The sequence below is a fragment of the Pleurodeles waltl genome, chromosome 4_2 (assembly GCF_031143425.1).
Source record: "Pleurodeles waltl isolate 20211129_DDA chromosome 4_2, aPleWal1.hap1.20221129, whole genome shotgun sequence".
NCBI classification, from domain to species: domain Eukaryota; kingdom Metazoa; phylum Chordata; class Amphibia; order Caudata; family Salamandridae; genus Pleurodeles; species Pleurodeles waltl.
Genome location: NC_090443.1, coordinates 928283794 through 928298233, shown reverse-complemented (window position 1 = coordinate 928298233; position 14440 = coordinate 928283794). Strand labels below are relative to the sequence as shown.

Sequence of the window (14440 nt, the reverse complement as noted above, 5' to 3'; positions counted from 1 at the left end):
GTCCACGGACTTTAATGGTGGAATACCTTGGACTTATATTATTGGTGTATATATTTGTTAATAGTGTATATATATATTTTTTAATACTGAATTTTAATATATTACAATTGTTCACCTCATTTCCTTTTGTCTTTGCATTCTTCCGGGGGGGTTGTGGGTGTAACTGTAATGTCTCATGATGTATTAGTGTGTGTGTGTTGTCGTGGGGTGAGGGTGGGGGTGTTGCGTGTTGCATGTGTGTGTCACAGTTTTTTCCCTCCCCCCTCCCCTGTGTCGTAGGTGCAGTACTCACCGTGGTCTTCGCCGCCTGCGTTCGTGCTCCTGGTAGAGGAGCAGGAAGATAAAGGCTGGAAAAATCTGGAGCTCTGGTTCCATGGCGTCCTCGTTCCTCATGGGGTGTGCAGAGGTGATTGTTTTCCCTTCGAAGTCCTGTTTTCGCTCTGTTTTTGTTTGCGGTGAATCCGCCCCGGAAAAGATGGCGGATTGGTGGGTTGTAATTCTGTGGGCGGTACATTGTCCTCCGCCTGTCTGTTGGCGGTGACCGCCGCTGTGTTTGTTTGTACCGCCGTGGCGGTCGGAGTGTTAAAGTGGCTGTCTATGTTGGCGGTTTCCGCCACGGTCGTAATTCCATTTTTTTTACCGCCGACCTGTTGGCGGTTTTACCGCCGCTTTAACACCAACCCCAAGGGTTGTAATGACCACATTAGTGTGTTTTGGGGCTAGATCTACTGAAAACATTAACAATTCATATCACCAGTTCTACTTGTCTGATTTTGTCTATTTTGGTATCATTTTACTGTTTAACTATTGCTCTATTTTTCTAATTTGCTTTGGGATTTTTTACTGTTGGTTTTTCACCTCATTAAAGTTTAAGTGCTGCATAAATACTTTACAAATTGCCCCCAAGTTAGGTCTGACTGCTATGTGCCAAGCTACCAGAGAGTTAAGCATAGGCTAATTTAGTAACTTTTGTGGTTCACCCTGACAGGATCCGTGTTTAATATTTGAGAAGGGCTTCACCCCTTCCAACTAATAACCCATATTCTTACATAACCTAAATAGCATCTGTTTTCTTGCCAACCAGCTCCTGACGTTCTCTGGCCATCCCTCCATTTCCCAACCTAAATGTGAAAAGATATATCTAGTATCCTGGCACCCTCACACACAACTCTCTGTATTATCCTCCTGTCCCCTAAAGAAATTTACCTTTTGGCCTGCTGCTCACCCTCACAATTCTCTGCATGTATCCTCCCCTCCTTGCCCACATTAAGCAGAAATGGCACCCAGCGACCTACCCACACCATTCTCTCATGAATTGACTCAAATATAAAAAGTGGCTCCATGTCACCCATGCCCACCACCCTCTGTGCCTTCCCTTGCTCTCCCAAATCAATACCATGCTTTCCAGTAAGTAGACAGACAGCTCTAGTCTGACAGACTCACTGAGAGCCATGTGAGCACAGCTTTAAAGTCTCTACCAGCATGGGTCTGGCAAGAGCTGCAGATAACAGTAGATATGATGGTTGGCAAAATCAGAGCACCACTGCAATTTTCCTACTTTATAAGGTTTGTGGAGACCTCAGAGAGTTGACATAAACTGAATGAGGTTACTAGCTGCCATTCTGATGTGTCACTCCTCTCACTGGAGACCCAAGTGAGATGGAAAAACACTGGGAAAACAAGCACTTCTGGGAAGCAGTAAAAAGCAACTTTTGTTGCCCACTGCTGTAATAGAATCTGCTATTCACGCCACTGGTCCTCAATCAGAGAAATAAATACCACACAGAATAATCTGTGGATAACTGTGAACAACAGGGATGCTGTTCACCAAAAGCTTCTCAGTAACATGGAGTAAACAAGAGTGAAGCTTGAGTTGTCAACAATGTCAGTCAGAACGCCATTGAAAAGAACATTCCAATTAGTCACTTTTTACCCATTTATAATTTTATGTTCTGTGTGGCTCTCAAAACTGTCTACTACTGCAGGGGCAGAGGAGTAGCAAGAAGCTGTGCATAATATGGTTCCTCCTCTCTGTCTCAAACGTACAAACGAAAATAACTGGTCTCCAACTGACCAACCTACCTGTCTGTGCCATTTCGGCCTCTCGGCTTGCAAAGCGATGGCCTCTAACCTCTATAAGAGAAATAAGCCAGTGCGCTACCTGAATAGGTCCTCAGATTGGTCTGTAAGATCAGCCTGCAATTCCTTTATAACATAACAACAGTGGGTAACAACTTTTGTAGCCAGTTGATTCTACGTCGTAGCAGTGAATTATGGATTTAGAATCCAGTTACTCATGTTAACGGCTCTCAGTGACAGCTACACATAGCAGTTCTATTTGGACTCAATCTTTTCTTTCTATGGGTTATCAAAGGAGTGGAAACTGTGGAGCATGATGATCTAAACCAATGAGTTCCTTTTTCCAAAAAGGCGGTTGGGGGAACTGCAGTTCTATATAATTCTGTGCACAGCATGCACGAGGAACAAAAAAATAAAAGAATTAAAAGAAAAGATGGACTATAAAATACAAGCGTTGTATTATATCAAGATTTAATAAAGGGAATAATCTAGGATGACCCACCTCCTCTGCCGAAGACAGCTTTTGCATAATCAGGATGAGTGATGGTCAAAGATCCAAAGAAGCTTCCCAGCCAGATGGGAAAAGCATAATTGTATTTGTGAGTCCATGACACCAACTTAGCGAGGTCTGTTCCATCTTGTTTAAACTGCAAGAAATACACTTGAATCATCAGTGGTACAGAAGGACATATACAACATGTCAGTTTCTCAACCTGTTTTTTTCAACGTATCCTGTCTCCAAACAAAACTCTCTAGGGTGAGCATTCTTTAACGTAGAGATTCATTCCACTTTACAGGAAACTGGTGAACCAAACTAGCACAAGGCTGAGGTGTACCTTCCTGGAGTACACCTACTTACATAATTTTCTTTCTTCAAAAGGCTGAGAAAACAAAGAGCAGGGAATATACATTTATTAGGCAGGCCTAGAAAGATGTAATCAACCTCTCATTTTTCAGGTCAAGCTAATTTATGGTCCTCCTAGCCCCTTCTGGAGTTGACAATAAATAGGTGTTCTGTTCAGTCAGAACGTAAAGGAGCAATAAAGACCCTTTTAAATCTTGTTATGTTGTCACATTTGCTCTGTGTTGAGTAACAGAGGTCAAAAGTCAGTTTGTCTTATAATTAATTTCTCTTCTCACTGCAGAGTTCCAGGATTTTGTAAGGTGAATTTTCTCTGACCTGCTGTAAAAAGAGTTATTTAAATGTTGTTTATTAGTAAAAACCTGACACCATACAGTCTTTAATTTCACAGTAAGTTAACCCTACAAACATTTCAAAGTATATTTTAGTAGTTGTGAAAGCCCTTTTTTTTCATGTGTGATGATAAAAATAATTTAAGAGGACAAAAACAAATCAGAACTCTTTACTTAGTGATGGGCAAAAAAAATATGGTTTCTGAAACCCAATTTTCACAAATTATTGTTTTATCAGTAAAGCTGCAAATTAGTGGGAAGGTTTTGGGACATTTCTTGGAAATGCACTGTCTGTAAATGACAGTGCGCTACCACATCATGCTTTAGCAGCCGCAGCCCATCCTTTAGGGCGGAGGGGCCACGCCCCCCCCACCTTTTGCCCCTCATGAAGAGTGTCTGGCAGGCTGAGCAAAGGTCAGCCTGTCAGACACTCTTCATGTTCGGCTCAGGCAGCCAGGCATGAGACATGCGCAATTTGTGCAGACTCCTGGCTGCCTGAGCTGAACTTTGCTGGGCTGAAGAGGTCACAGCTCCTATGGGCTTGACCTCCTCAGCTCAGCAAAAGGTGAAAGCGTCACCCATTGACTTCGACCTGGGCGCTTCAGGTTTAAGCCCTGAAGCGCCCAGGCAAGTGTCAATCAGTGACACCTCGTCATAGAGAGGGGTGGGATCAGCAGTCTCACTGACTCCATCCCACTCTGGGACAAAGTTGGGACTGCTGCCTTCCCTCACTGGCTGACCCAAGGCTTTTTCTTGCAGACTCTTTTTCACCTCCATTTGCCACTGTTTCCTATCCTTGCATTCCTTCTTTCTTCTTCCTTGCCTTCTCTAACTTGAGATCAAAGCTGATTGAATAAGTTGCAGTACCAAAAACTGAGTGCTGCTGTCCATTTCCTGCAAACACCGGCACAAAGTAAGTTCTGGTCTCATCCATATATCTATGCTTGGAACAACATCTTGCTTTGCATTTATTCTGCATAGAAAAAAATAATCACTGCATGTCCAAATAACTTTGGGAAGAGGAAGTTTGAGCCTTGTACCTCATGCCCTTGAAGAGATCAGGTATTTGTATTGCTGTTGCTGTGTATTGTCAGAGACAAATATGTAGCATGTTTAAAATAGGTGTTAAGGTATTAACTTGAATACTAAAAAATAGTGTAACATAATTTTTGCAACAGACTATCATATTTAAAACCATATCACATGAGATGCATTTATCTTTTACATGAGGCTGTGGAAAGGTTAGGGGGCAACCTGTGCAAGTAATATACCAACAATTGTCTCCTCACTAGGACCAAAGGATCCCATTGCAGTATTTGACTCTCTCAGGGTAGCAGAGAAGAGCAAACCAAGGACTACTCAGGGAATATGGAGTGGGCTAGTAATCTCCATCTGTTTGGGAAACTACCACCTAGAAAAATCTATCAGACCGAGACACATCTGAAAACTAAACATCTGGGTGAGCCCCGGCTGGTATGCTTCACATGCACCCCACTCCATTTTCTTATCCACAATGCTCTGCAAACCTCCAAGTTTGCTTGAAATAACAAATGTTACCTGAGGTATCATTTTTATCAGGAGACCGAGGGGAGCGTTGAGTGGTAGGAAATTTGTGTCAGTGCAGTGATCCCATACAGAAATGTGGGGAAATGTGATTTTGTAGTAAAATTTGAGGTTTGCAGGGGATTCTGGGTAAGAAAACTTTGGCCGTTCCATCAAAGTCACACCTCGTTGGACTCCCTCGGGTGTCTAGTTTTCAGAAATGTCTGGGTTTATTAGCTTTGCCTAGATGGCTGTCGAGTCCAGGAGGAAAAACGCACGCACCCCCCTTGCAAAAACAGGTAGCTTTGTAACAGATAATTTTGATGTGTTCATGTTGTGGTTTGGACCCTTCCCTGTCTCAGGCACTAGGCCTACCCACACAAGTGAGGTACTATTTTTATCGTGAGATGTCGGGAATGCTGGGTGGAAGTGGTTTGTGGCTCACCTCAGTTTCCAGAACTTTGCAGCACCAAAATGTGATGAAAAAGTGATTTTTAGACACATTTTGAGATTTGCAATGGATTCTGGGTAAAAGAACATGGTCAGAGCCCCACAAGTCACCCCATCCTGGATTCCCCTAGGTGCCTAGTTTTCAAAAATATATAGGTTTGCTAGGTCTGCTTAGGTACTGGATGAGGCAGAGGCCAAAATGCACAGCTAGGCGCTTTGCAAAAAAACAGGTCAGTTTTCATTAGAAAAATGTGATGTGTCCATGTTGTGTTTTGGGACATTTTCTGTCGCGGGCACTTGGCCTACCCACACAAGTGAGGTACCATTTTTAATTGGGGACTTGGGGAAACACAGAATAGAAGAACGGGCATTATTGCCCATTGTCTTTCTCTACATGTTTTCCTTCCAAATATAAGACAGTGTGTAAGAAAGAAGTTTATTTGAGAAATGCCCTGTAATTCACAAGCTAGTATGGGAAACCCCGAATTCAGAGATGTGCAAATAACCACTGCTTCTCAACACCTTATCTTGTGCCCATTTTGGAAATACAAAGGTTTCCTTGATACATATTTTTAATTCTTTATAGTTTACCAAATGACTTGCTGTATACCAGGTATACAATAAAAAACCATTGCAAAGGTGCAGCTCATTTATTGGCTCTGGGTGCATATGGTTCTTGATGAACCTACAAGCCCTATATATCCCCACAACCAGAAGCAATCAGAAGAGTCCAGCAGATGTAACGGAATATTACTTCAAAAAATCTGCCATAGATGGAAAAAGTTACAGAAGAAAACACAGACAGAAATGGCTGTCTTTTTCAACTCAACATTTTTTTTATTTCAGCTATTACTTTCTATAGGAAAACTTTGAAGGATCTACACAAGTGACCCCTTGCTGAATTTAGAATTTTGTCTTCTTTTCAGGAATATTTAGCTATACGGGATCTATAATTGGTTTCACACCCATTTTTGTCACTAACTTGAAGGAGGCTGAAAGCACAAAAAATAGTAAAAATGGGGTATGTCCCAGTAAAACGCCAAAACTGTGTTGAAAAATGTGGTTTTCTGATTCAGGTCTGCCTGTTCCTGAAAGCTGAGAAGACGGTGATTTTAGAATTGCAAACCCTTTGCTGATTGCCATTTGATGGGAAAAAAACACATGCTTTCTTCTGAAGCACCCCCGCCCCCAAAAAAAACAAATGTTAACTGTATTTTGGCTAATTTCTTGGTCTTCTCCAAGGGAACCCACAAACTTTGGGTATCTTTAGGATTCCTAGGATGTTGTGAAAAAAGGACGCAAATTTGGTGTGGATAGCTTCGGTGGACAAAAAGTTACGAGGTCCTAAGCGCAAACTACTCCAAATAGCCCCAAAAAATGCTTGGCATAGGAGCGAAAAAGGCCTGGCAGCGAAGGGGTTAAAGATGCACTGACACCCGGGCACTATCCAAACTCCATACCATTTTTTTTGTAGACTTTGTCGCTCAACATTTCTTGATGGAAACAGCCAGTCTTGCTACAGTGAAATAGTTTTTGAGGTTATTTTACTATGAGGACATGTTCAACATTAATTTCTACACGTCAAACTTGCAAATATCATGCACCCTGCCTTCATGGACAATAAGGCTTTCATGTGGGTGTCTTTAAGATATTTAAAAGTAAGGTTTAAGCCTGACAAAAGAGGTTACGCTGGCTGCTCCAATTTGCAATTTAAAACTGCCACAGGGAAGTTACCTGCCTGCAGGTACCAGTAGTGTCTGAAGCACAGCCTACACGCACGTGTGTACACGTGTTCACGTGCAACCAGCCCAGTGTTCCTTAAGCTAGCTATCTCAGTTATTGTAAAATGCGGTCACTAGAAGCAAAAGTGTGCAGTCCCATTAACATGTAATTATTGTGAGTGGGACTCAGGAAGTAAAGAAACTCTCCCACAGAAAGGGTCCAAAGTCCGATGATCAAAAACCAACAAAAAAAGTATTAAATAGGCAGAACCCTTTCACAACAGCATACAATTATCATCGTTTGAAATATGGAAGGTACGAGGCAAGAGTCACACATTACCAAAAACACATTTTAGTTAGCAGACCGGTGGGTCTAAGAATATTTCAAGGGTCCATTATTCAGAAACATATTCACGTCGGAACTTCTACGCCATCGTGAGCCCAAGTGTTAAAGAAATCAGAAGCGACTGGAGAGAAATAAAAAATCAGTGCAACCTCCAGATGCAAAGAAAAAAATGTCACGCGGGAGGCGTGGGCGGGTCTGTACCCGAAATGCAAAGGGCCGAACAGGTGCACTGGAGAACAGGGCTCAAAAGACGACACCGCTCTAAACGACGAGGATAGTTTTCTAGCCCTTCCCCACATGTGAACTGAAGTACTGAAACAAAGCACCCTTCCTACCTGCTTGACGTGACCAAAGAGCCAGTGTTTGGGGGGTCCTGGGAAACTGGCAAAGCCCGCGGCCAGCTTCCTGTTTCGGACAAGGAGAGTGATGGCTTTCACCACCAACAAGCCAACAACTAGAAAAGCAAATGCGTAAAAAACCTGGGTCATCTCCAGGGGCGCCCCCAAGACGCTCAGCACAGATGTCATGTTGCTCAGTGAGACACCTCTGTCCCTTACTTCCCGGGTTCGGTTTATCACTCTGAGGTCATGGCCAATAGGAGGCTTGGGGGTCGGTCTTTAGACTAAGTATAATTCCTTTTGTTGTACTTTCACTACGTAATGCAGCCAGAGCGCCATCTGCTGGAATGGTTTTGAAAACAGAGAGAAGTAACACAGCCAGCCGATGTTTTTCATGGATCCTTTCATAAACGATGGAATATATATACTTGTTGTTTGAAATTGATACATGTATTGTAACCCCTTAGCTTGCTAAGTCATTTTTCCTTAGAATGAATGCTAAACCGTGTTTGACTATTTGAAGTAATTCGGGTTTAGACATCCATAACATTTTTTTCCACATAAGGTATCCATACCCGTGTCCTGTTTTTCCCAACACAGCCCTTTCAAGTACCACCCATAAGGGTATAGAATGACGCATTTCAGTGTGGCGATCCGCTTCAGAGCACTAAAATACAACGGTCATGATTTTTGATCGTCTTGACAGAGTGGGTGTAGCACAGGGGTTGGGGGTGTATTTCAGCTGAGATTTTTTCACACACACAGACAAACTCACACACTATCTCTCGTCTATATTGTAGTGGTCTTCAAAATGCTGGTTATTTTACTAAATATTGTGTTTAAGTACCCCTTACAGTCTATACTACACTCCCTTCCCTCGCACCCAGCCTGGGTGACCCAGGGCTTTACGTGAGATGAAAGAATGATGGGGTGTCTGTAAGGGGCGTGGCCTATGCAATTAAGATTGCGGCTTGAAAAAACACGTAAACTGAAAATCTCTCCTTAGCATAGTGTGCTGCCCGAGTTGTACTTTGCTGCTTCTTTTTGTTATTGCATCAAGATATACAATACAAAAGGCATTGCACCTAAAACAAGCCAGGATTATTGGCTGTGTCAGTGGTTGTTAGTCGAGATAGAAAAACAAGGAAGAATAGCTTTGTTGGATATAATATTGAAAATGGTTCAGTTCTGAATGATCAGTGTGAAATCACTATAATGATTCTCTGTGAAGTTACATTAAAGGCAGTAAAGCGTGATACTGCTATCGAGTTAAGTTTTTTTTTCAGTCTGAAGGTGAGGGCATAAATGCAGAGCCCGATATGCACCCGTTTCAGCACCTGCTTTTTAGAAGCGCCGGTGGTGAGCACCGGCAGGACCAGGCCCACTTAAAGCCCTGCCCGCTGCCTATAAATCCCCCTTCCGCACTGTTTCTCTTACAATGTATTTTAACACGTTGTGCCAGCATGGTTGTCACAAAACCTGAAAGTCACACTCCCTAATCATACCACCAAGCTAGCCCCTGGCGAGGGAGAAGCTGGGGTTGACTGCGAATGTCAGAGGAGCTGCATTAACAGCAGCGCGGGGAGTGCTGTGCACACTGTGCCGGAGACGCGAACTGGTCTCTGTCAGGTGAGGCCTTGGTGTGTCAGTAGAATTGATACATTGACTGACATTGAACGTTAATTCATATAAGCAGCCTGTACCTGCTCTCACCTCAGGTGTGGGCTGGGCTCAGCTGACTGTATTGATTAGGAAACAACTGAGACCCTGCCACGGCTGTCTCCGAGATGGGTACCATGATGTCACGTTGTCAGGTAGTTACATCCTTGTACCCCTAGCCAGATTTGTCCATCCTTAAAGTGAATCCGGGGGATGGAGCCCTCACTTTTTTTCCGGCAAACTTGCGCCACCATGACACTGACCTTCTGGCGGCCACGAGCATTCTAATGCAGCTCAATTGGCATGAAATGTTTTTCCTTTTTTGCTGCCCATATTCCTGCCAGCCCAGGTCCTAAGGAATTACTGCTGCCACCCGCTGGATTTACGTTATAGAACAAGACATGTCCTTCTTAACCTCCTCGACATATGCAGCCCTGTGTGTAAAGGGTCAGGAAGGGATGCTGGGGGTTGTGTCCGATCATGACGAGAGACGGCTCTGTGGAAGACGCTGTGTATCTAGAAATAATAGTTTTAAAATCCCTTGCTGCAAATTCCTTGATTGTTCAAATGGGGGTAATCTGTCTTTTTCAATGGACTTCATTGCATGATTTTGCTCGTGCTAGAATGTCTCTTTAAGTTGTTGAATGTCGATCATAAGTACACTGAAACAATCAAAACACCACACAAAAGCAACTTGAAACCTTGGCAGTTAAGTCAACATTCTGGGATACTAAAGGTACCCAGGGTTTGTGAATTCTCTTTGAGGGGTCTGAGAAAATAGGCGAAATATAGCTACATTTAGATTTTTTGGGGAAAATAGGAAAAAGGTGCTCTGTAAAAAAAAGGTTATTTTCTAAAGATGACATCAACAAAAGGTTTGCTGTGCTGAAGTCACCATTTTGCCAGCTTTCAGGAACATGCTGAGCTGAATCAAAAAACATATTTTTTGTACCACAGTTATGGCATTTTTCAAAGAGGCAGCCCATTTTTTCTGATTTTTGTGCTTTCAGTCTACTTCCAGTTTGTGGTAGAAACCGCTGTGAAACACATGGCTGATCCTAGAGAGCTATAGATTTTTGAAACGGAGACACAATTCAGAATTCATCAAGGGATCATTTGTGTAGGTGCCTCAAGATTTTCCCAAAGAAATTAACTGTTGAAATAAAAAAAATATTGAAAGAGTAGAAACAAATGCCCACTTCTAACAATGTTTTAGTTTGTAACTTCTCGTCACAATGGCTGACTTACAAAAGCAATATACCATTGAATATGCTAGACCCTTCTGGATATGGGTATGTATAGGGTTTGTGGGTTTTCCAAAACCTCAAGGTACCCAAAGCCAATAACTTTAGCTGTGCCTTGCAATTGTTTTTCAGTGTGAACCAGTTATAAAGAAATGTACATGGTAAAATATAAAAAGTAAAAAATGGGTAACAGGGAAACCTATGCATTTCTTAAATGGATACAAGATATGCAGTTTAGGAGCAGTGGTTATTTGCACATCTCTGAGTTTGTGAGTACTAATACTAGCATGTGAATTAGAGGGCATTTCTCAAAATGCCTTCTTTCTGTTACACTGGCATACATTTGGAGGGCACAAATTCATAGAAATACAATGGGTAATAATATGTGTTCTATTATTCTGTGTTCCCCTGTGTCTCCTGAAAAAAATGGTACCACACTTGTGTGCGTAGGCCTAGCTCAACAGGCACCTAGGGAAACCTGGCAAACCTGCACATTTTTGAAAACTAGTTACCTGGGAGACTCCAGGGTGAGGTGACTTGCATGGCTCTGACCAGGTTTTCTTACCCAGAAGCCCTTGCACACCTTAAACTTTGACTTCAAGTGCATTTACCTCACATTTCTCTGGTAGAAAGTTCTGAGATTTGCAGAGAGCAACATATTTCCTACCAGTTACCATTCCCTGAAGTCTCCTTATAAAAAATGGTACCTCAGTTGTGTGTGTAGGGCTAGTGGCTGTGGCAGGAAAGCTGCCAAAATGCAACATGGACACATCACATTTTTCCACTGAAAAAGGACCTTTTTTAGTAGTGTGGCTAGCTCTGAATTATGGGCCCTAGATCAACTGGCACCTAGGGAAACCTGTCAAACCTGCACATGTTTGAAAACTAGACAACTAGAGGAATCTAGGGTGGGGTGTTTTTTGAGGTTTTCACCAGGTTTTCTTACTCAGAAGCCCTTGCAGTCCATAAACTTTGACTAAAAAAACACTTTCCTCACATTTCTGTGATGCAAAGTTCTAGAACATCTAGGGAACACAAATTTTCTACCAATTACCATTCAGCCAAGTCTCCCACTAAAAAAGGTACCGCACTTATGTGGGTAATAGGCCTGGGCGGAACTCACTCTGTGGATTTCTGCAGAGTTACATAAAAACTCCTTGAGATTACACAGGGTTCCCCAAGTGGGTGGAAATCGGACACATTGCTTGGCTTGTGCCGATTTTAGAACCAGGAGCTTGTACCGCGCTGTAAAATCAGCATGAACAGCACCACTTGGCACCCCGGAGGGGGCTGCTTATTTCTGCTGCTTGAATAGATTTTCTACTCAAGAAGCAGCTTTCTCAGGGCAAACGGTTGCGACCTGCCGCAACTGTCCGCGTTGATAAGTTTTGCCAGGAGATGTTCTAGCACTCAAAAATCACGCTATGGGATGCAAATTCTTGTTCACGCTCAGCAAGTTAACGTTGGAGTGCTGTGCGCGAAAAACAACTCCGCCATGCAGAATTTCAGGAATTTTGCCTGAACTCTGTGCTCCAAGTGGAATGCAGAGTGGGTAAAACTCTGCAAATTCTGCCGCAGAGCAGAACTTTTTGCTTACCCTTAGTGGGTAGGGCTAGTGGCCGCAACAGGAAAGGGGCAAAAATGCAACATGGACATGTCACATATTTTCACTGAAAACTGACCCTTTTTTTAAATGCTGCTAGCTGTAGATTTTGGGCCCTTCCTCAGCCAGCACATCGAAAAACTAGCAACCCTGCATATTTTTAAAAAACTAGACCCCTGGAGAAGTTCAGGGTGGTTTGACTTGCATGGCTCTCATCAGGGTTTCTTACCCAGAAGCCCTGGCAAACTTCAAATGTGACTAAAATATATTTTCCACACATTTTTGTGATGTAAGATCCTGGAATTTGTAGAAAGCAACACATTTCCTACTGCCTCACATTCCCCTACATCCCCTAATAAAAAGGATATCACAATTGTGTGGGTAGGGCTAGTGGCCAGGACAGGAAAGGCACCAAAACTCAACATGTACACATCAAATGTTTCCAGTGAAAACTGGCCCCATATTTGTAATGTGACTCGCTATGGTTTTTGGGCCCTAGCTCAGCTGGTACATAGAGAAACCTAGGAAACCTGCACAGTTTTGAAAACTAAATGCCCAGGGGAATCTAGGATGGGATGATTTGCGTGGCTGCCAACAGATTGTTTTTTACCCAGAAGCCCTTCCAAACCTCATACTTTGAGTAAAAAACACTTTTTTCTCACATTTCTATGATGGAAAGTTCTGGAATCTTTAGGAAAAAACACATTTCCTATCATCTATCATTCCTCCAAGTTTCCAATGGTTCCACACTGATGTGGATAGAGCTAGTGGCCGCAACAGGAAAGGTGGCAAAACGCCACATAGACACATCAAGTTTTTCCACTGAAAACGGACCCTATTTGGCAATGTAGCTGTGTGCTGGACTCTGTTTTTGCTGTTTTTGGTACTCTGGGCACTTTACCACTGCTGATCAGTGCTAAAATGCATGTGCTCCTGTGTAAATTGTATGTGTAATTGGCTTATTCCTGATTGGCATACTTAGTTTACTAGTACGTCCCTGGCTCAGTAGGCACCTAGGAAACCTAGCAAACCTCCATATTTTTGAAAACTAGACACAGAGTGAAATCCAGGGTGGGGTGACTTGCGTCGATGTCACCAGGTTTTCTTACCCAGAAGCCTTTGAAAACCTCAATCTTGAGTAAAAAACAAATTTCCTCCCATTTCTGTGATGGAATGTTCTGAAATGTGTAGGAAGCAACAAATTGCCTGCCATCTACCACTCATCCAAGTCTTCTGATAAAAATAGTACCTCAATTGTGCGGCTGGTCCTAGTGCCAGCAACAGAAACAGATCAAACCAAGGTCAATGAGTGTCCCTTTGCGAGGACTCTCCTTGATCGTAGTTTGATCTGCTCCTGTCACATGCACTAGGCTCAGCCGCAAAGTGGGGCAGCATTTTTATCAGGACAAGTGGGGAAACCCTGGGTGGTAGGAATTTTGTGGGTTACTTCTGATTCTGGGATAATACTTCACAGAAATGCACCGAAAATGTGCAATTTTAGGCAAATCTTAATGTTTGCTGCTCATTGTGGGTAAGAAAACTTTGTGGGAATCACAAGATGCACACCACCCAGTGAACACCTGCGTGCCTAGTATTCAGAAATATCTGGGTTTGGTAGGTTTCCCTGAGTGGCATTCGATTCCAGGCCCAAAAACTGCAATTATCTCTTTTGCTGATGTTGCCAAATTGCATTTAGGACCCCGCCCTTTTGCAGAAGTTAGGGCTACTCAGGTGAAGTACCATTTTTATCAGAAGACATGTGGTAGCTCTTGGTGGCAATACATTTGTGACTTCAAGCAGATCCTAGTACTTTGAGTCACAGAAATATGAAGAAAAGGTGTGTTTCTAGCCTATGTTTGAGGATTGCAAGGGCTTCTGGGTAAGGAAACCTTATGGGATTCATGCAAGGCCCATCACCCTGGAGTCCCCCTGGTGTCTAGGTTACTTAAATGTTTGGGGTTGGTATATTTTCCCTAGACGCAATGTACACCCTGGCATAGAGTGACAGAATAGGCAAATATCACTGCACCTACATCTACTACACAAGTTCATACACATACTGGTTGGATTTGGCACAAGGGTTAGTGAAAAGCTCAAAAAGTACATTTTATTAACAAAAGATTTCACAAAAATCAGAACTTGGAAATCACTATTATTACGATAATTATATAATACTGAACTAGTGACTTCCAGCTCGTGACCTGTAAAACCACAACAAGGCACCAACCTCTTTAGAGGCCATTCACACACCTTTTATGTGCCAC

General features: G+C 42.8%; 1 protein-coding gene across 1 annotated transcript in view; it reads right to left on the bottom strand.

Moving 5' to 3' along the window:
- Positions 1-7902, bottom strand: part of LOC138293478 (cytochrome P450 4B1-like) — a 159628-nt gene extending 151726 nt beyond the window's left edge. The window contains exons 1-2 of the mRNA XM_069232717.1: positions 7668-7902; positions 2582-2726 (exon numbers count right to left, since the gene is read on the bottom strand). Of these exons, the coding sequence (XP_069088818.1) occupies positions 2582-2726; positions 7668-7859 (337 nt within the window). The 5' untranslated portion in view covers positions 7860-7902. The remainder of the gene's footprint in view (positions 1-2581; positions 2727-7667) is intronic.
- Positions 7903-14440: the final 6538 nt, after the last annotated feature.